The 23522-nt window shown below is 37.4% G+C and overlaps 1 protein-coding gene across 3 annotated transcripts in view; it reads left to right on the forward strand.

The window, feature by feature from the left end:
* The window catches only part of FRMPD4 (FERM and PDZ domain containing 4), an 895030-nt gene that overhangs the window by 52199 nt on the left and 819309 nt on the right, over nucleotides 1-23522 (forward strand). For all 3 annotated transcript variants that reach the window (XM_032285792.1, XM_032285788.1, XM_032285789.1), the window contains exon 3: nucleotides 9685-9808. In XM_032285792.1, the coding sequence (XP_032141683.1) occupies nucleotides 9685-9808 (124 nt within the window). The remainder of the gene's footprint in view (nucleotides 1-9684; nucleotides 9809-23522) is intronic.

Consider the following 23522-nt stretch of genomic DNA (forward strand, 5'->3'; position numbering starts at 1 on the left):
GAAGAGTTTGGGCAGAACATTTCCCATCCAATTTCAAAAGACTAATCAATTTACATTTTTAATGACATTTCCTTTTCTTTCTTCAGGAAGGCTGAAAGGGAGGATAAAGTCTCATTCTATGTTTATTATTTCTAACTGTAAGTTCAAAGTTGAGAAAGATTGGTTTTATTATCAGCAAATCATGTGATATTTTCCTTACTCTTTTACAGAGAAAACAAAAGGTAAAAGAAAGATAAATGACAGCATGTAGATAACAAAAAAGTAGAGCCAACATTTTCTCAGTTTTACTTTTGCTTTATAAAATGCAAGCAGGCTGCTCTCCAAAGGGTAGTTCCAACTTAAAATCATTTATTCTGTGGGTGATCTATTTTTTAGAGTTAACATTTTGAGTTAACACTGTATCAGCTGCATAAGAAGGGCTGAAATCTACATACAGGCATGGTCAGTTATTCTAACCAATTCTATGCACACAATATTTTTAGAAAATCTTATAATTACTGAAGAGCAAACAAAAGCATGAAAGTGAAGGAAAATGTAAAATAAAAAGTGTTTGGAGGGTATGAAGAAATTGGAACCCTTGTACATTGCTGGTCAAAATGTAATATGGTACAGCCACTGTGGAAAATAGTTTGGTAATTCCTGAAAAAGTTAACTATAGAAATTCCATATGACCCAGCAATTCTACTCTTATGTATATGTTGAAAAGCCACAAATCTGCAGAAACACAAAAGTATTTCTCTACACTCCCCACTGTTGAAGACTACACTTTTCAAATTTTTATAAGGTTCAGTTTTTCAACTCTTTGGACTATTTAAGAATGCATTCTCCCTAAGATCAGCAACAAGGCATGGATTTCCACTTTACTAATTTCTTTTCAGTATTTTATTGGAGGTCCTAACAAGTGGAGTAGCAAGGAAAAAAAAAAAGCAGATTGGAAAAGGAAGAAGTAAAACAGATTTCATTTGCATATTATATAACCATCTATGTCGAAAATTCTACAAAAAGTCTAATAGAACAATAATTGAGTTTAGCAAAATCACAGATACAAGGTTACTGGTATCTGCACAAGTGATACAGTGATGAACAATCAGAAATTGAAATTTTATAATTAACATTTATAATAGCATCATAATATGAAATACTTAGGGATAAATTAGCAAAGAATCCTACTCTTTGCTGCCCTTTACCATAGGAACCTCAAAGCCACATCTGTACAATGTAAACTATAAAATATTGCTGAGGGAAACCAAAGAAGAACTAAATAAACAGAGAGTTAATACTATATTCATGAGTCAAAAGACTCAATATTGTTTAAATGTCAGTTCTCCCTACCTGATCTATAGATTCAACACAATCTCAATTGCAATCCAGCAGGCTTTTCTTAAAAAGAAATTAGCAAGCTAATTGTAAAATTCATATGGAAATGCAAAGGACCTAGAATAGCTAAAACAACTTAGAAAATGAAGAACAAAGTTGCAGGACCTATAGTACTTGATTTTTAGGCTACAGTTACCAAAACTTATCGGTGAAAAGACAGACATATAGGTTAATGGAACAAAATAGAGATTCCAGACATAGACCCACACATGTAGTCACTTGATTTGAAATAAATGCGCCAAGGCAATTTAACATGGAGACAATAAGCTTTTCAACAAATGATGCTGGAACAACTGGATAGCTATATTTCAGAAAATGAATCTCAATCCATACCAGATACCATGTGTAAAAATTAACTCAAAATGGAACATAGATGCAAACGTAGTAGTTAAAACTACAAAATTTCTAGAAGAAAGCATAGTGTAAAATCTTAGTGACCTTGGGTTTGGCAAATACATAAAATAGGATACAAAACACAGGAATTACTAAAGAGAAAAGCAGATAACTTGGACTTGATCAAAATTGTAAGAGATACTCTTCAAGAGATACAAAAATGAAAAGGCAAGTGAGAGAAAGTATTTGCAAAGCATATTTCAATGAAGGACTTGTAACTATTACATATAAAGGACTTTTACAACTCAATAATATGAACACAACTCAATAATAAAAAAGATGAAAGAAAATATGCAGACAGCAAATGCACACATGAAAATAACTGAAGTAGCAAGTTAGAGCAGAAGAGAATCATCAAGGGAATTCAGGTGTGCTGGGGACAAGGAAGAAGTACATGTAATGTATATTCCTAAGTCTGGTGTTTGTAAGTTGGGAGCTACCTGCAATAATTACACTAAAACTCAAGCGACATAAGAAACTAACTTGAGGACTATCAGAGACCATTCCCAGATATTAAAGCAATTATCCTTTCAGATGAAGACGAATGCTTTCTAGTTCCATGACCTTTGGGTGCCCTGCTTGGTATGCATTGCTATTGCTTAAGCTTTAAAAATATACTTTCATTGTTCCTACCTGTTAAATAAGGATGAAAGTGCCATCTCCTCGCATTAAAGTTCAGGGAGAAATAGCCATAAATGACTCATTTTACGTAGTAAGAAAAAAAGTTGAAAATTATCCCTTTGAGGAATGTAATATGAATTCCTTTAGAATGAAAGCTGCTATTTATGGGAGGTAAAATCTCAGTTAATAAGCCCACTTGGAAAACCTACATTAATTGTTTTCTCCTTGAATGAGAGGCAAAAGCTAGTAAATGCATATTTTTTTAATAAACGTATTTCTTCAATTTTATGTAACAATTTACTGAGTTTTATACTATGTGTCTTATATTAAGCACTGCACTACATGGTAGGTATTTTGCCTTTGAAAAACTTACAATCTAGTAGGAGAGAAACAATGTACTCACTTCAACTTTTATTATTGGAAGCCTGCTATGGGTCAGTCCATTGTTCTTGGTTACATCTATGAACACAGTACAGTCAGCCCTCAGCATCTGTGGGTTCCATATCCATGGATTCAGCAAACTGCAGATGGAAATTTCTTTTTAGAAAAGGATGGTTGTGGCTGGGCATGGTGGCTCATACCTGTAATCCTAGCACTTTGGGAGGCCAAAGCAGGCAGATCACATGAGGCCAAGAGTTTGAGACCAGACTGGCCAACATGGTGAAACCCCATCTCTACTAAAGAAAATGCAAAAAATTAGCTGAGCATAGTGGTGCATGCCTATAATCTCAGCTACTTGGGAGGCTGAGTCTGGAGAATCACTTCAGCCCAGTAGGCAGAGGTTGCAGTGAGCTGAGATTGTGCCACTGCCCTCTAGTCTGGGGAGCAAGGTGAGATTCTATCTCAAAAAAAAAAAAAAAAAAAAACAGATGGTTGTCTCTGTATACTGAACATGTGAACATGTACAGAACTTTTTTGGAGTCATTATTTCCTGAACAATACAGTATAACAACTATTTTATTTTTTGAGACAGGGTCTCACTCTGTTACTCAGGGTGGAGTGCAGTGGTACAAACACAGTTTACTGCAGCTTTTACTTCCAAGGCTCAAGTGATTTTCCTTCCACAACGTCTCCTGTAGCTAGGATCACAGTGCATGCCACCATGACTGGCTAGTTTTTAAATTTTTTGTAGAGACAGGGTATTACCGTGTTGGCCAGGCTGGTCTTGAACTCCTGGGCCCAAGTGATCCTTCCACCTCAGCCTCCCAAGGTGATCGAATTACAGACGTGAGCCACTGTGCCCAGCTATAAAAACTATTTACACAGCATTTATATTGTATTAGACATTATAAGTAATGTAGAGATGATTTAACATATACAGGGGAATGTGCATAGGTTATATGCAAATACTGTATTATTTTATATAAGGGACTTGAGCATCCTCAAATTTTGGTGATTATCAGAGGGAAGGTCCTAGAACCAGTTCCCCACATGGAGTTTGTATTCTACAGTGAATACAGGTACTTGCAATGTAGGTCAGAATGTAATCAATACTTTTACAGAGGTGCAAAGTCCTTTAGAAGTACTGACGTGGGGAGATTATTTCCTTGGAAGAAAGTGGAAGATATCATAGAAAATGGCCTGTGAATCATGTGTTTGAAGTAAGATGGGTTTTCGTCAGGAAGGAGAGAAACGGTGTTCTAGTGGGAGGGGTGATTGTAAAAAACAAATGTTTGGAGGTGTAAATTCATAGGGAGCTCATCTCATTCCTTAACAGGGTTGGCACTAAAAGCATGACAAATGGCAGAAGGGAGGAAGGGCCAAAAAGAGAGACTGGAAAGAGGAGGCAGAGGCCTTGAATGTGAATGTCAGGCTGTGGATTAAGGAGTTCATCTGAGCAACTTTAAATAATTTACAGTCTTCCTTAGAAGGATATAAAATTATTTTCTCAACTATAAAAGAGTAGCATTATTTATTTTTCTCTTGGCCAGTCAAAAAAGATGATCATATTCATAAATGATTTTAAAAACACTCAGAGTATACCTTTAGATTTTCAAACTAGGAAAAATAATGCAATTTTATGTAAAAAACATAAAATCTTTCAAATCTGCTGATCATGGATATTTTCTTTATTATCTTTCTGTATAATCCTAGAAAATGAGTTTCTTTGAGGGCAAGGATATGCGATTTAATTCTTTCATGTTTGCTGTTGGGCAGGTCATTTGATAGGTATAACCAGCTGTGATATAAAAATGCTCTCAATATTAAGAAACGAGCATTTCCAAATTTACAGAAAGGAAAGAAAAATCCATAACCTCTAGCCAAGCAATCAATCTGGAAAATAGGCCAGAAACAAGAGACTTTATTTCTTGAAGCTCCTACTCCCGGATTCCAGCTCTCAAATACAAAAAAATTAGCCGTGCATGGTGATGGATGTCTGTAATCCCAGATACTTGGGTGGCTGAGTCTGAAGAATCACTTCAGACCCCTACCCCACCTCCATCCAGGCCACACTGATCATTCTGTGCATTTCCCAAGGCCAACAAGCTTCCTCCTCCTAGAATCCAGCCCCTAGAAGGGGACACAGTTCATCCATCTCAGAACACCATTCTGCTTTGTTAAAAACTATTTTCTTCCTTCTTTTCCCAAAGTAAATGGGACACAGAACCTCTCTTTGTTCCCCACTCAATATCCTCTCCCATAGGAAAGCACAAATCTCTGTCCTTCCATCGTTGACCCCTCTACACTAATATCCAAAATAAGCCCAAGAGGAGACAGAAAGCCTTCCTGATACTGCTTACCACTTGAAGATCTTGTCTTCTTTTTGATCACACTCACTCCAAAGACAACTTCCCCTCTGTACTATTTCTCCCTCTGGTGTGTTCTTTGTTTTTTTAAATTGTAATTTAGGTTCTGGGATACATGTACAGATCATGCAGGATTATTGCATAGGTACATACATGGCAAGGTGGTTTGCTGCCTTCATCCCCCCATCACCTATATCTGGTATTTCTCCCCTCATTATCCCTCCCCACCATCCCCACCCCTGCTGTCCCTCCCCTAGCTTCCCACTACTGACTGTAGTGTGTGATGCTCCCCTCCCTGTGTCCACATGTTCCAATTGTTCAACACCCGCCTATGAGTGATAACATATGGTGTTTGGTTTTCTGTTCTTGTGTCAGTTTGCTGAGAATGATGGTTTTCAGATTCATCCATGTCCCTATGAACGACACAAACTCATTGTTTTTTATGGCTGCATAGTATTCCATGGTGTGTATGTGCCACATTTTCTTTATCCAGTCTATCGATGATGGACATTTGGGTTGGTTCCAGGTCTTTGCTATTGTAAACAGTGCCACAATGAGCATATGTGTGCTTGCGTCTTTATAACGATTTATAATCCTTTGGGTATATACCCAGTAATGGGATTGCTGGGTCAAATGGAATTTCTATTTCTGGGTCCTTAAGGAATCGCCACACTGTCTTCCACAGTGGTTGAACTAATTTACACTCCCACCAACAGTGTAAAAGTATTCCTATTTCTTCACATCCTCTCCAGGATCTGTTGTCTCCTGATTTTTTAATGATCGCCATTCTAACTGGTGTGAGATGGTATCTCAATGTTGTTTTGATTTGCATTTCTCTAATGACCAGTGATGATGAGCATTTTTTCATATGTTTGTTGGCCTCATAAATGTCTTCTTTTGTAAAGTGTCCGTTCATATCCTTTGCCCACTTGTAAATCTGTTTTAGTTCTTTGTAGATTCTGGTTATTAGCCCTTTGTCAGATGGGTAGATTGCAAACATTTTTTCCCATTCTGTTGGTTGCCGGTTTACTCTGATGATTGTTTCCTTTGCTGTACAGAAGCTCTGGAGTTTAAGTAGATCCCATTTGTCCATTTTGGCTTTTGTTGCCATTGCTTTTGATGTTTTAGCCATGAAGTCCTTACCTATGCCTATTTCCTGAATGGTGTTGCCTAGGTTTTCTTCTAGGGTTTTTATGGTGTTAGGTCTTAAGTTTAGATCTTTAATCCATCTGGAGTTAATTTTAGTGTAAGGTGTCAGGAAGGCGTTCAGTTTCTGCTTTCTGCACTTGGCTAGCCAGTTTTCCCAACACTATTTATTAAACAGGGAATCCTTTCCCCATTGCTTGTTTTTGTCAGGTTTGTCAAAGATCAGATGATTGTAGATGTGTGGTATTGCTTCTGAGGCCTCTGTTCTGTTCCATTGGTCTATGTCTCTGTTTTGGTACCAGCTGTTTTGATTACTGTGGCCTTGCAGAATAGTTTGAAGTCAGGCAGTGTGATGCCTCTGGCTTTGTTCTTTTTGCTTAGGATTGTTTTGGCTATGCTGGTTCTCTTTTGGTTCCATATGAAGCTTGAAGTGGTTTTTCTCCAGTTCTGTGAAGAAAGTCATTGGTAACTTGATGGGGATAGTGTTGAATCTATAGATTATTTTGGGAAGTATGGCCGTTTTCATGATGTTGATTCTTCCCAACCATGAGCATGGGATGTTTTCCCATCTGTTTGTGTCCTCTCTTATTTCATTGAGTAGTGGTTTGTAGTTCTCCTTGAAGAGGTCCTTTACATCCTTCGTTAGTTGTATTCCTAGGTATTTTATTCTCTTTGTAGGAACTGTGAATGGGAATTCACTTTTGATTTGGCTCTCTGTCTGTTATCAGTTTATAGAAATGCTTGTGAATTCTGCACATTGATTTTTTATCCTGAGACTTTGCTGAAGTTTCTTATCAGTTCCAGGAGATTTTGGGCTGGGATGATGGGGTCTTCTATATATACAATCATGTCATCTGCGAATAGAGACAGTTTGACTTCCTCTCTTCCTGTTTGAATACACTTTATTTCTTTCTCTTGCTTGATTGCCCAGGGTAGAACTTCCAATACTATATTGAATAGGAGTGGTGAGAGAGGGCATGCTTGTCTTGTGCCAGATTTCAAAGGGAATGCTTTCAGTTTTTGCCCATTCAGTATGATATTGGCTGTGGGTTTATCATAAATAGCTTTTATTATTTTGTGATATGTACCATGGATACCTAGTTTATTGAGGGTTTTTAGCATAAAGGGCTGTTGAATTTTGTTGAAGGCCTTTTCTGCATCTATTGAGATAATCATGTGGTTTTTGTCTTTGGTTCTGTTTATGTGATGGATTACATTTATCGACTTATGTATGTTTAACCAGCCTTGCATCCCTGGGATGAAGCCTACTTCATCATGATAAATAAGCTTTTTCATTTGCTGTTGCATTCTGTTTGCTAGTATTTTATTGAAGATTTTTGCGTCGATGTTCATCATAGATATTGGCCTGAAGTTTTCTTTTTTAGTTGTGTCTCTGCCCGGTTTTGGTATTAGGATGATGGTCTCATAAAATGAGTTGGAGAGGATTCCCTCTTTTTGTATTGTTTGGAATAATTTCAGAAGGAATGGTACCAGCTCCTCTTTGTAAGTCTGGTAGAATTTGGCTGTAAACCCGTCTGGACCTGGGCTTTAGGTAGGCTATTAATTGCTGCCTCAACTTTAGCCCTTGTTATTGGTCTTTTCAGGGATTCAACTTCTTCCCGGTTTAGTCTTGGGTGAGTGCAAGTGTCCAGGAATTTATCCATTTCTTCCAGATTTACTGGTTTGTGTGCATAGAGTGTGTTATTCTTTTTAATGAGATACCATCACCTGTAAACTTGCTGAATTGGACTTTTGCTTTTTAAACAATCCAACTAATTTTCTCAGTGTTGAATTTACATACACTGTTGTTCATGTATTTAATTGAAAAGAACATTTTTTCCTTTTTTTTCTTTCTTTTCTTTTTTTTTTTTTTCATGAATCTAAGGCTCTTTAGGAGACTTCCCACCTGCGGTTGGTAATGGTTACACAATTGGGCAGGAAATTTATGTCCTTATTATCTCTGCCTTGATTGGTTTTGCTGTCAAAAATCAACTAGGCATAGTTTTCCAGAACAAACCCTTCTTGCAGTGGATGATAGATACCAAGGTAAAATAAAGAATATGTAACTGAGGAGAAATGAGCATATTCCAAATAGCAGGATTTGGGAACTTGGAGACTATAGCAGTGAGAGGTTTGGCAGATGTCATTAGAGACTTATTTCCCCACACTAAATGTGTCTCCATTTTGACAAACTAAATTGGCCACCTGCACTTGGGCACATGAGTCCTGTTTCACCCAAACCCTTGACTCTTTACCTACAATTTGTCTTTGGCATGAATGCATCTCAAATGTAAATGATATTCCTTCTGTTTTGAACAACTTTACTAAAGAAATAGGTCTGGAACAGTGGTTTCAACTGGGGTTGATTCTGCTTCCCAGGAGACATTTGGCAATGTCTGAAGACATTTTTAGTTGTCACAACTGAGGAGATGCTACTGCTATCTACTGAGTAAAGGCCAGAGATGCCACTAAACATCCTATAATGCACAGGTCAGCCTCCCACAGCAAAGGAGTAGCCAGTCCAAAAAGTCAATAATGTCAAGGTTGAGAGATCCTTGTCTAGAGAAAAGGAGTCATTCCAGATTACCAAAAAGAGTGTTCCCAGTGCCCTCTGTCTATGGCATGGGAAGCTAATGCTTTCTAAAAGCTTTCTGGATCAGCTTTTTCTCACTGAGTTTAAATTACTGGATAGGATCTAGCATTGAAATTGGCAACTTTCAAATAACTTTGAGGTAGATGTGTTAAATCTCAAATTTGGATGAAACACAAGAAAGCCACGGGAGAAGTTAAGCAGCAATTTGAAATCTAGGAGCAATGTGAGAACTGTGTGCAGGTGGCTTCACTCCAGCTCAGAGCACCAAATATCCCATCGTGACTTCTCAGATGAGGGGGAGCAAATACACATTTTCATCAGAAGCAGATGCTGAAGCTGCAGTTATGGCCTCTTCAGCCCTTCAGAAGGTGCCCCTTCATTCCCAGTGTATATCAGTTTGATCCTAACTTCACTGGGTTGTCCTAATTCAGAGGGTCAGCACAGAACTGTGATCAGAGATCTTGCTTCTTGATTTGTCCATTTTTATGTTCCATGTCAGACCTAATTGCTTTTTGTTCTGAAATGAGTAGTCTGTACATCTTTACTTGTGGTCAGGAAAAATGTACCTGTTAATAATTTACAAAAGGCAGAGCCACTCCTCTTTTGCATCCTCAAATCTCTCAGAGCATGTGATTGTTTAAGAATATCTGGTTTCCAAGTAGCTGAGTGATGAAATATGATTGGCCTCTCAGCATCGATTCCTCCTCTCCTTCCTCTCTCAGTCTTCTTGGATAGCAGTTGTTTGTTATGATACAATCACTCTTCTTATAAAAGAATAAAGAAGAGGTTCTTTCTTTCCATCCTTAGGAAAAGGTGGGCTGTTTTGGCTTCCTACCATGGAGGAGGACCTTGAAGGAGAAAATTGGCAGACCTTCTCCAGTCCCTGGGGCTTCAGCAGGGTGGCTGAGGATGAAGGAGAACATATTTGCCAGTGAGTAATGGTCTTCAAGGAAAAACTATCAGAGGTCTTATTGTTGCTTTCTAAGATGAGCTTGTGCTTTTCAGTAGGATGAATTTATTTAGACAAGAATTGAAAGCTATGTCTCAAAATTACACAAGAACGATGCCTTTGGAGAAAAATGATTAAGTCCTTCTGAGTTTTGTTCAGGCAATTCAAAAATTTAAAAAATAATATTGGAGGCAAGGCAGGAATATACTGTAAAACAGAAGGACAAAGATGTACACTACTTTGGTCATTTATTTCCATAGGAATAAATGTCCACAGACACTTTTGGGAAAAGAGAAACTGATTTTAGCTGTTTGTTCATTTCTATGGCATTATAATAGGCTGTTATTCACCGTAAACTTTTGGCTGCACTTTTTGCAAGGGAATTGAATTGTGTGCTGTGTTTATTTTCTTTTGAAAAATGCTATCTTCTCAGTGACAAATATATCTGTCAGGATGAAAAGTTTTGATTTTTCAACAGAAAATACTATGTTGGCTATGCAAATTGGTTTGTATTTAATTGTTTCTTTATGTTCAATGGTCTTGATAAATGAGTTTTTCTCCCTTGAGAAACATCACAATTGTACAGAAAGTTCAGACTACTGCTGAGTGGCTTATGATTGATATAAATATGTAATTCTTTTCTTGGGGTTGTCTAGCTTTGAAATATGAGAAATTCATCAGTAATGTGCACACTTTGGAATGCTGATTGGAAAATTTCCAGTCATTCTGCTATTTAATGCTTTCTCATTAATCACTGGCACTGTATATTATAAGCTGCTTATAAATTTGTTTAGATCATATTCTTTCAGTAGATTCTATGATTATTGAGTGTTTAAGCAGGGCAATATAAACATTATGTGCAGACCCAAATATAGAGGAACTGCTACAGGCTAAGAGAAGCTCTCCAAATTGGTAAAATTCATTGCTACTTGAGATTTTGAGCCAAATATTTTTGAGTTACCATAATTTTTCATCACAATAATTACTTGGTGGCACTATTTGTCTAGAAAACTTTTGAGATGAGTGCAAATGAAACCTCTTTTTGTTATACAGTTCACTGTAAGGAAAATTTAGAAATTGATGTTATTCTATGAGATTCAAACACACAAGAGTCTGACATTTGGAACTAGCTACTATGATCCCTAAAAGCTGTTGGCTTACAACATAATATCATTGGATGACTTTCCTTTTTAGCACCTACATTTGTCTCCTGATTTCTTACTTGAAGGGTGAAATGATTGAATATTTGGGCTCTGGAAAGTCATCAGTTAAGGCATAGGATCCTGGGATTTGTGCCTCCTGTCTTTCCTGATCAATAACATTCAAAGAAATAGATTTGGCTTCAAGCTCACTAAAGCATATTGTTTATGGGTTTGTGAGGAAGTAAGTGATAAAAGAGGTAAGAAATATTTTAAATGAAAATACTAGGTCAAACCACTGAATTCCAGTTCAATAGTCTGTTGGTCACAGCATGTATCTAGTAAAAGGTCTGAATGTGATTTTTTCTATTAGAATGAGTGCTATATATATCTCCAAAGACTGAAGTTTTTGTTATCCCTGGATGCACTTAATCATTTGATAGTCATTATATTATCCAGGTTAGTATATTATATTCTATATAAAATCCTATTTTTAGAGTCAATATCAAAAGGAACCATTATTATTATAATTTCAGCTTAGGTCTCCAGTGGAGGACACTTTCAAGTATAGAACTACGTAAATGTAGTTCAAGATTCAATGGGGAGGGATAATTCTCATAGAGCCACAAGTGATGCTAGTCCAGTTTGCTCAGCTAAGTCTTACTCATGCTGTTTACTTCATAAGAATAAGATCTAACATTTTTCGTCTGTCTTCCAATAGAACAATTGAGGTTTCCCAGACTGGGAGTCTCCATGCTCTTCCATCTGTATGCCTCATGGCTGATTTGAAGGAGCTATAATCGTAAGACTCAAGTAAAGAGAGAGGTTTGCTTTTGTAAAGTTTTATAACTCTTCAAAATTAAAGTGACTTGAGATTGTTTTTGCTGTTTTGCTGTTGATTAAAGAGCAGCTAGTTCCTTTGCTCAGTAAAGCAGGTACAGGGAATGGTTAGGACTGCGTTTTCTGAAACCAGTTTGATCTCGTATGCACCCTACAGTCTTCACTTAATGGCTATATAACTTTGGGTAAGTTTGTCATCTTCATTAAACCTTAATTCCCACATCTCTAAAATGAGGATAATACCTACTTCATTGGATTGTGGGAATAAGTGAGTTACTATAGGAATTTTTCCTAACACAGTGCCTGTCACATCCAATTATCTAGTTATTGATGGTGAGCGATTCTTATGGTTAGTACTATTAGCAGTAAGAATAGAGACTTTCAAATGCTCTTGTTTGCATGTCTTCAATTTCAGTTTGTTGAGTGAAAATTATATGCTGTATTCCTATATATCCTTATAGAAAGAATGATTCATTTAGGACTTGGGAAAAAGGAGTGAGTACAGCATGATGAAACAGAGTTTAATACTTCCATCCTGTGCAATTTTTTTCCGCTAACACAAAGCTTAGTAGAAAGCATAGTGATAATTGAATTTATTTATTTAGAGACAGTCTCACTCCATTACTCAGGCTGGAAGTGTTGCAATCGGTTCACTGTAACCTCTGCCTCCCAGTTTCAAGTGATTCTTGTGCTTCAGCCTCCCAAGTAGGTGGAATTGCAGGAGCACACCACCACACCTGGCTAATCTTTATATTTTTAGTAGAGACAGCGTTTCACCATGTTGGCCAGGCTGGTCTTGAACTCCTGACCTCAAGGGATCTGCCCATCTTGGCCTCCCAATGTGCTGGGATTACAGGCATGAGCCACTGTGCCTGGCCTTGAATTTATTATTAGTGGGTTTATTAAATGAGACAAAACAATGAGATGAGTGTATTTCAGTTCAGCAAATATTTGCTGAGAACCTACCACACTGCAAAATGCTGGAGTAAAAAGATAAATACAAAGCTACAATGAGATACCATATCACACCTATGAGAATGGCTAAAATAAAAATGCTGGCAATGCCAAATGCTGGCAAGGATGTGGAACAACTGGAACTCTCATTCTTCACCAGTACTGGCAAAATAGTACAATCACTTTGGAGATAGTTTGGCAGTTTCTCATAAGGCTAACAGTACATTTGTCATAATGCCTATATAATCCCATCCCTGGGTAGTTACTCTAGAAGAATAAAAACTTACATTCCCACAAAACCCTCTCATGAATGTTTACAACAAATCTATCAAAATTGCCCCAAACTGGAAACAACCCAAATACCTTTCAGTGGTTGAATGGATAAGCAAACTATGTTAAATTCTGACAATGGAATACTACTCAGTAATAAAAAGAAACAAATTATTGATACACACAACAAATTGGATTGTCAAAGGCATTGGCCAAGTGAAGCCAGTTTGAAAAGTTTATATGCTGTACAATTCCACTTATAAGACATTTTCAAAGACACAAAGCTATAGTGACAGAGAAAAGATCAGTGGGTGATAAGGGTTAGGAGTTGGAGGAAGTTGTGTCAGCACCCTGAGTGATGGAAATATTCTGTATCTTGATTTTAGTCATGGTTACACAAACATATACATGTGATAAAATTTATGGGACTGTGCATCGTCAAAAGTCCATTTTATTGTATGGTCATTTAAAACATGAAAAATAAGAATATAAGTTTCTTGCCCTTAAAGAGCTTATAGGTCCAGTAAGGGAAAAACACAAACATAAATAAGCATAATACAATGGAGTGAATGTAGTGATTAAGACTGAGGCATACAAAAAACTACCAACCAGCTTGACATGCCATGCTGCTATGCAATGAATGGGTTACAAAAGTACCCAGATGTTGTTGCACAAGCTTTGTGGATGCCAGAGACCCAGACCAGTTGCTTGTGGCCATGCACAGACTTGTCTACCCTCAACCATTTTCTATGTGTGCCAAGATATAAAAATGTTTGAAAAGAGTCCTGGCATAGTGTATTGTGAGAACATAGAAGATGAATATATTGCCTGGCAGACTGGGAGGGGGGATTCCCAGGGAAAGACTTCATAGAGGAGACAACACCTGCACTGGGAATTAAAGGGTAAAGAGGAGATAACCAAGAGAGGGCTTCTCCAGGGGAGGGGAGGACATGTCAGTAAGTCATTCCTTGCCTGAGAAAGGTACAGAGGAGTGAAAGAGTGAGGTGTGAGTTGGGAACTCTAAGGCGTTCAAGACTATAATAGTATAAAGTGTAAGTGAGGCTGGCAAAGTGAGACTGTAAACAGATTTATAGAAGACCTTGTATAATAAAGGAGCATTTTGTTGTATGATATAGTTTGAGCATCCCTAATTTGAAAATCCAAAATTTGAAACTTTTTGAACACTGGCATGATGCTACAAGTGAAAAATTCCACACCTGACCCCATGTGACAGGTAGCAGTCAAAACATGGTTAAAATTTTGCTTCATGCACAAAATTATTTAAAATATCATGTAAAATTACTTACAAACGATGTGTATAATGTGTATATGAAACATAATTGAATTTCATGTTTAGACTTGAGTCCAATTCTTGAGATATCTCATTATGCATATGAAAATATTCCAAAATCTGAAAAATATCTGAAATCCAAAACACTTCTTGTCCCAAGAATTTTGGATAAGAAATATTCAACCTGCATTAGATTATGAGCATATTTAGGGGCTCCCAGGAATGAGGCATCAGAGAGGGTGATTTTATCAAAAAGAGGAGGCCGGAAGGATGAAGTAATAGGAAGAGGTATAGGGTTTGGTCTTAACTGTCAAGTGCTAGAGAACTCTCTGGCAACATATATGGCTTTAATGGAAGACTGTCTTTTGGGGAGGTCCCTTCATTCATTTATCCATCATTAATTCATTCAAACACTCTTTATTGAGCACTTGCTGTCTTCCAGGCACTACTCTAGGCCTTCAGGATCCAGCAATGAATGGAACAAAAGCCCAGCTTTTATAGAGCTGATATTTTAGAGGCCAGATGAGCTGAGCTTTGGCAAATTTTTAGTATAAGAGACTTCTGAGATATCCAGGTTAACAACACCTAATAAGTAGATGGTAGCTGTGAAGAGCAGTCTGGGCTGCAAATATAAATTGGGGATCATTGGCACAAAGACAGAAATTGGAAACTTAGATGTTGGTTAAATAATCTATTTCTTTCACCTTAGTTCTCAATGATTTGCCATTGGATCTGGTCCTTACATGTGAAGAGAGATGTATCTAGCTAATGCCGTAATCTCAGGGTGCTCATTTACCCATACTTGTTTTTTTTAATGCCATTCTGGTAAAAGGCTCTCTAATATTTCTTGAGGAGATTGTCTGAAAATTAACAAATTTCTCTGACATGTAAAGCATTACTAGGGGGGATGGAAAATAAATAGTAAATCTAGCCCTGTTCTGAAAACATTTTGAATCTACAAGGAGAGATCAACCCTATGCACTTTGTAAATGGTCCATGGTGCTTGAGAACAGCTATAAGCAAATTCTACGCTGCTAAGAAGATTGAATCTTTCAGTACGTATGCACAGGCAGAGCTGTAAAGTAATTGTCAAGGACACTTCCATAGCACATATGTTTTGAAGCTGGTTTCTGATGCCCTGAATCCACACTGGCTCGAGATGACATAGGCCAAGTTATTGTGTCTGACTTGTGATAATTTAGATGGTTTTTGAGACAATTTTGATGCGGCTGTGTTGTTAAGAGTTCTTGCAACTCAGGTACCTAGCGATGCCACTATATTAATGTGGCCCCAGAACAAAGCATTAAAATTCCAGCTGTTCTGATAACCAGGAAATAAACAAATGGATGTCCTTTCTTCATCCTAGGGCCTCATCTCCCCTGTGATGGAGTCGGGACAAGGTGGGATCAGGAGTTGGGATGGGTAGGGTATAAGCACCATCTGGCAGGCAAAGAACCCATGACAGGGATTCATGTGCTAACCTTGTTCTCTGCTCATAAAGGACCTTTTGTCATTCTAAGCTGAGTGATTACTCATTCTTAGAGACATCATGAACACCTTGAATAAATGGTCTACATCTCATGTTAATTAGTTTTATCTTTAAAATTATGATGTTTCTACTTGTTTATATTCAATAAATAATTACACTTACTCAAAAATATTTCCCTTTCCATTTGATAATTGAGGGGATAGACATCTCTGCTCTTTTGAAGGTGTTTTGGTTATACTCAGTTTTATTGATCAGTGTTATGTTGGATGTTCAGGGGAAGGAGGAGGAGAAATTTATATGCTTTTATTTTCTGTGCCATACTGTACAGAGTCTTAAATTCCTAACTATTCTTCTAATGTATGTGTGCATATGTGTATGCATGTGTGTGTATATATGAACAGGAATTAATATGTGTGTGTATATGTATACATATATACATATACACACACATATACATACATATATAATGGACAGTTAGGCTTCTTCTACCTCTTGACTGTTATAAATGATGTTGCTATAAGTATGGCTGTACAGATATCTCTTTGAAACTAATTAACATGAGATGTAGACCATTTATTCAAGGTGTTCATGACACCCCTAAGACTGAGCAATCACTCAGCTTAGAATGACTATATATATATACACACACACACACATACACACACACATATATACATATATATAATTCATTCACCAATATTCATATTATACATTTCCTTTGAATTTATGGTTTTGAGAGATAGTTTGAGATCTCTTTTGGGACTTAGTTCTAACAGATTTAAAAACAGCTTTATTATCTTTTTATTATAAAATTAGTTCATTCTTATAAAAATTTTTAAAATACTGACATGAATAAAGTAGAAAGTGAAATCTGCATAGTAGAGGAGAGATTAAATATAAAATAAGGATCAGGGGTGTCTATCATGTGTATAACTTTGTAATAAAACACATATTTCACATTTTGGTGGGCCCTTTTGACAAGGATCCTGACTCATAATTGCTTAGTCATAATGTTCCTTGGCATCTAATGGGCCCATCAAAATGGATGCACCAAAACTGTTGTATCATTCCACTTGTAGGTATATTATCCAAAAGAATTGAAAGCAGGATATCAAAGAAATATCTGTACAGCCATACTTACAGCAACATCACTTATAACAGCCAAGAGGTAGAGGAAGCCCAGTGTCCACCAGTGGATAAATAGATAAGTAAAATGTAATATATTCATGCAATGGAATAACCCTCAGGATATTATGCTAAGTGAAATAAGCCCATCACAAAAAGACAAAGTGCTATATGATTCTACTTATATGAGGTATCTAGAGTAGTGTGATGCATAGAGACAGAAGGTAAAATGGTGACTGGCAAGGGCTGAGGAGTAGAAGAATGGGGAGTTGTTTAGTGGGTGTAGCATTTCAGTTAAAAAGCATTCTGGAGATTGGTTGCATAATGTGAAAATGTTTAACACTACTAAGCTGTACACTAAAAAATGGTGAAGATGATACATTTTATGTGTATCTTATCACAATTAACGTTTTTTAAATGTTAAAGAAAATAGCCATTGTGTTAACATGCCCTGCTTTGGTGTAAAATTAGGACTCTTCCTAGTGCCGTATAGACCTGAGATGTTACTATTGTTACACTCTTTGTCTTCCATTGTCTCTAGGACAGGGGGCTTCACTAATCTAAGAGATCCATGAACTCATCCATACTTAATGCAGTTTTATATATGTTTAGGCATTTTCCTGGAGGAAAGGGTCCATTGCTTTTTTCAGTTTCTCAGAGGCATGTGATCCCCTTGCCCAAAAAGGGAGGGTTTAGCAGCACAGACCCATAGGTTGTTTCTATTGAATTGACCCTATTAAATTAACTGTGCATGAAAGCTATTATTTCAAAGCTTTGAGTTGAATGTATACCCAAATAAAGCAAAATCTTATTAAGGCTCATTTATGCTATTGATTATCCATCTACACTTTTTGTGGCTCAGATATATACCATGGTGCCCCTGGGAGATGCCCAGAGTAGAGCATGCTTTATTCTGCAGGGCTGCACATGCCCCCAAGGAATCATATTTGTTAGTTTCTTGGCTTTTCCTACAAAAATCAAGAAGGTGCAACAAATGGTAATTGATGATTCAAACCCCTTAATTTTTACTACTTATTCATAATTTTCCCAATATGTGCCCCAAATTTCTGAAGATTTTTAAGGTGACAACTGAGAAGTCTTCTGTCTCATAAAGTGCATTTCTAGAAGGAAACAGTGGGGATATATGTTGAAATTACAGAGAGGAGATCGATTTAGACAAACCATTTTTTTTCCTGATTACAAAGCACAAAGCCAGTGCTTTCAAAAGCAAACAGAGATGTCAGAAGGTCTTTCCCCAGGCAATTCAATATGTACCTGAAGGACCCTTCTCTGACAGTGACTGTGCTTTGCCCTTTCAAAGCTCACTCTAAGGTGGAGATTGTTATCCAGTATTACAGATAATTGCTGACTGGATTTAACACAATTCTCCCAGGGGTCTGAAGCTAATGGGTTAGGAATTCTGTGTCTTTAATGTGTTTGCCCGGGAAGAACATCTCACCTTCCTAAAACAGAACTCAACCCCCTACCTAAAGTGAGGAAGGTGCTCACATACTCTACACACATAAAGCCAGCTCCAATAATTGTGACTTTTATTTTTGTTTATTTTTTTTTCTTATTTCTCCATTTGATTATATTATTTTTAAAAAAATCTGATAATCATGTCTTAATACCAACCTCCCTTTCTGACTCAGAACTTTTGTACTAATTGTTCTCTTTCTCTGGAATGCTGTCTCCTTTGTGTCTCCGCTTAGATGTATTCTTCTCAGAGGGACCTTTCCTGATGACCTCACCTAAATGCTGTTCCTGCGCACCACTCTTCTGACTCAGCTTTAGTTTTCTTCAGCATTCTCACAGTCATCTAGCATTCTTATGCATTTATTCATGTGTTTATTGTCTGTTTTTCCCCACCAAGATATAAGTACTCAAAGAACATCCCTTTATTCTAATTTTAGGTTACTCTAACTTTTTTAATACTGGCCTTTTAACTTCATTCTTAAATGAATAGATGAAAGAATGTTCAAGGAAGATATAACTGCAATGGATTGAGAAAAAGTCCTGTATTTTCTTTTTTTCTCGTCTATCCAAGGCTATCCTTGAAAAAGCTTGTATGCATTGACATTCATCCTGTGGAGTTCTAATTAGATAAGTAAGCAACAACAAGGAAGGGGCCCTAGGTCAGGGAGACAATTGTTCTGAGACACGGCTAATCACAGACAACCCACTGGCACGACACCCTGTTCCCATATACCTCTCTCCACATGTAGCCCCAGCAGCAGGACCTTATCTGCACACATTATCTGCACGTAGCCCTTCTAGTATAAACCTATAAAACTTCCCTCCAGCTTCTGCCTTTTGGCAGACAGCCCCTTCTTTGCTGTGCTACCCGTTGCACCCTTGCAACATGTTTCTACTTTCTTTAATAAATCTGCCTGTCTGTACCTACAACTATCTTGGTAAATTCTTTTTCTGCCTGTGACACTGGCCCCAGCCAGTTACACATGGGACAGATTTATTTAATGACTTAATTGAATGCTAACTGTGTACCCAGGCCGACCTATATGCTGGTAGGAAGGTGGTATTATACCATTATTAAACTAGTCTTTTGTCTCTCTGAGAATATTTGAATGTTCAACCATGATTTTTGGTTGGAACTTCCATTTAAAACGGGTGTTATTCTGAGGTCTCACAGTACCAGTATATCAGAATTGTGTTCTTCTCTCTTGAGTTTTCATAAAAAGAGGTAGCAAAATGATAACATAGATAAATGGAGTTTGGAGAAGTTACCTACAAGATTAATTTCCTGTGCTAAAAAATGGGTTTATTTTCCAGTACATTTAAAACATTATATGTAAAGGCAGAATTTTTTTACAGAAATATGTATACAGAATATTATAAAAACTAGTATAATTTTGTTTTTTCTTACATCTTATTCTTAACCATTGAACTCATTTTATTGGACTATTATTGGAAAATTTTAATTCTGAGGTTGCGCATTATCAATAGAAATTACTTAGAAAATATTTTCCAAACAAAACCTATTATAACTAGGGTGTGGATGAGAGGGCTAAAGACGATCAGTATGTACAACAAATCCTTTACATTTATTTCCCAAATTTTACTTTGTGTACACTTTTCAAGTGTCCTATGTTGTTATTTTTTGGCTTTAACACTACATCTTCACAATTTTTACCTGACTCTGAAATTCTACTTTTTATATTTCTATAGCATATATTTTACAATATTTTGTGTCCTTACAATTTACTAATTCAGTGAAATTATGTGTGCCATAACAAAAATAATTTTAAAAGGCCTATCTAAAATTATCTTCTGTATAAAGGACTTCTGAGACTTTCTAGAATGTATTTGTCAATAGGACTGTTTCATTTTTATATATAAAATTTGAACACCATGATTCAACCATTATATACTTCGTTTTACTCCCTCATTTATCCAGGTTTAAATTATACAGGCATACCTTGGCGTTAGTTCCAGACCACTACAAGAATACAAATATTACAATAAAGTGAGTCACACAAATTTTTTGATTGCCAGTATATACAAAATTTATGTTTATACTATAGTCTATTAAGTGTACAGTTGCATTATTTCTAAAAATCCAATATACATGCCTTAATTTAAAAACAATTTATTGCTAAAAAAATGCCAACAGTATCTGACACAGAGATATGAAGTGAGCACATGTTGTTGGAAAAATGGTGCTGATACAGTTGCTCAATGCAGGGTTGCCACAAGCCATTATTTGTGAACAAAACAAAACAAAGCAAAAACTCTCTATCTGCAAAGCACAGCAAAGTGAAGAGCAATACAATAAGGTATGCCTGTACTTTTTTATTAAACTGTCCTCTAATTCTGGGATACAGTTACTGAGTACCTTCTAGGCATCCACAGAATTTTATTATTGATACTAAAATAATGTGAGTCTCAAATATATGTTTAGTGCACTGTTATTAATTGATATGTGTTCTCTAATTGTTTTTTTGTAATATACACTGTAGCATTCCCAAATATAATGCAAGTTTCTTGGAATTACATCCCCAACTTCTCACATTCCCCACTAGCCCTGAACAAATAGGTGCTCCTTAACTTACAGTGGGCTACATCTTAATAGGCCCATCATAAATTGAAAATGCTGTTAAGTCAAATGTGCATTTTTTACTTATAATTGGCTTATGTGAACATAACCTCATTATAAGTCCAGGAGCATACTGAATGTTGTAAATTGAACCATGGTAAGTTGGAGACTGTCTGAATGATTGAATTTAATACAGAAGAGAGATCTTCACTAAGAACTATGTAAATATAAAAGTCAGTTCTCAGCATATATTCAGCCCTCCAGTTAATAAGCATATTTCTTTATAATTCTTCCAAGTGTTGTGGCTTTAAAAATTTCTATTATTTACTATGTGAGCAGAACATGTATATCAGCTATTAATTGCTGTATAACAAATTACCCTAAGACATAATGGCTTAAAACAACAAAAATTTATTATTTCTCAGAATTCTGTGGATGAGTTCAGCAGTGTGGTTCATTTGCTGCATGAAATTGCATTTGGGGTTTCTTGTGTGGCTACATAAAGCTGGGTAGTCAACTGTGGCTGGAATATCCAAGAGAACTATGCTCACGTGTCTGGCATCTCAGCTGCAGTGCCTAATAGAGCTGAGTGCTGGATGGATAATTCTCTTTTCCTTTTCAGTCATCTGGCTGGAGCTTCCTTACATGGAAGCTGGATGGATGCCAAGAAGGCAAAAAATAAAAAAATAGAAAAGGAAAGCTGCCAAGCTTTCTAAAGCATAGGACTGGAAGTCACAAAATTTTACTTCTGTCATACTCTCCTGATCCAAACAAGCAATAGGACAAGCCAGATTCAAGGAAAAGGGCTCTTTCTCTTGTTGGAAGGAGGGACAAAGTCATGTAGCAGAAGGGTTGGGGGAACTGTTGGCAGCCATTTTTTGCAGACAATCTATCACAACATGGTAGCAGGGAAGGAATGTATATGAAATTATCTAGGTAAACTTTTAAATTTTTGCATCTGAGAAAATCAAAGCTTAAAGAGTTTGTTCAAGGTACTGCAGCTGCTTTTCCAGACTCTTGCTGTGCAAAGTGCTGTCCTTAGACCAGCACCATCCACACCTCTGAGAACTTATTTGAAATGCTGTCTTTAGACCAGCACCATCCACACCTCTGAGAACTTATTGGACCCCACTCCAGACCTACTGAATCAGAATCTGCCTTTCCCAAGGTTCCCAGGACCTCTGAATGCACATTAAAGTGTGCTGAGACTATTGCTCTTTTCATCTCCACAACTGAGGTAGAAGACCTACCACTTACAAAAGAAGATTGTTTTGTAGTCAGGGACTTGACTCAGCATAGAAAAGGCTTCGTTTTACTTATTGCCTATTACGTTGTTGGTTTTTCAAAGCCCTGCCCTTAGCTCTTAACAGATATCAAATTTAATCCTCACAACTACGTTGAGGGGTAATTATTATAACTCCCATTTTACAAAAGAGGAAACTGATGTTCAAAGACAGGTGGTTAAGTAATTTACTCATGTCACCCACACTTGCACATGGAGAACCTGAATTTAAACCTAGGGCTTTTTGACTCCAAATTGCATACTCTTAATTATGGTAGCATATCCACTGGCAACTGCCATATGGCAGTGGTGAAGGAGTCTAAATGTTTAAAGAAAGAGATTGTTAGAGGGGAGCCATGGCATGTGGCTGGCTTGGTGAGCTGTCACTTCTCTCCTGACGCCTCCCACTTCCAAGTAGCCTGAAGTGAAGATGCTGGCATGGGTGTGTGACAGATGGTGTGGGCCCGCTCTGCTGTATGTGTACTGCCCCCTGTTCCTGGGTACACAGCTGCCTGACACAAACCTTGCCAGCTGGGCAGCTGTCTCTTGGGGTGTCTCCAAGGGCTGTTGCTCAGAGAGTGCAGTCCAGCATTTTCTCCGCTTCCTCTTTTAGACATGTCTTCCTGCCTTCCCTCGGGTCCTTGGATCTCTACCTGGGACAGAGAGCACTGTTTGGGTTGTGACTGGGAGCTAATGCCAGACCTTGAGCTGCACATAACAGTTGGCCTCTGGATAAAGCTCATCCAAAAATGGGGAACCATGAGAAGGAGCAGGGAATGGCTCCTCCTGGACTCCCTCTTCTGGGAGAGCTCAGTGCCTGCCAGAGCTTTCTTGCAACAGCTGTGCGTGGGATGGAAAGGCAATTTCCTCCTTGCTGTTCCCTTTCCAGGAATGAGAGAGGAAGAAATGAAGAATGAGGGACAAGTGCAAGGGAAGGGCACTCCTCTTCCTAGACCCAGAAGATGAGGGGAGAGGGGGCCAAGAAAGCAAGCTGGAGAATCCTTCCACATTGGAGTAAAGAGAGCAATATTTACATTTGCTTTGTTCCAGTCAGCACTTTATGCCATTGCAGGATAGGTTAACAGTTGACATCTAACACTAGGTGTGCCCTATTGTGCTAGTTCAGGTAATTACCCTCCCTGGATTAAAATGTATGTGTTATCACGTTCCTTGGATAAGTTATTTGAGCTTACTAAGCCCCAGGGTTCTCATCTGGAAAAATGGGAGTAATAATTTTATCTCCTCATAGGAT

This window comes from Sapajus apella, unplaced genomic scaffold (genome assembly GCF_009761245.1).
Source record: "Sapajus apella isolate SASKATOON/1434 unplaced genomic scaffold, GSC_monkey_1.0 scaffold17, whole genome shotgun sequence".
Classification (NCBI taxonomy): domain Eukaryota; kingdom Metazoa; phylum Chordata; class Mammalia; order Primates; family Cebidae; genus Sapajus; species Sapajus apella.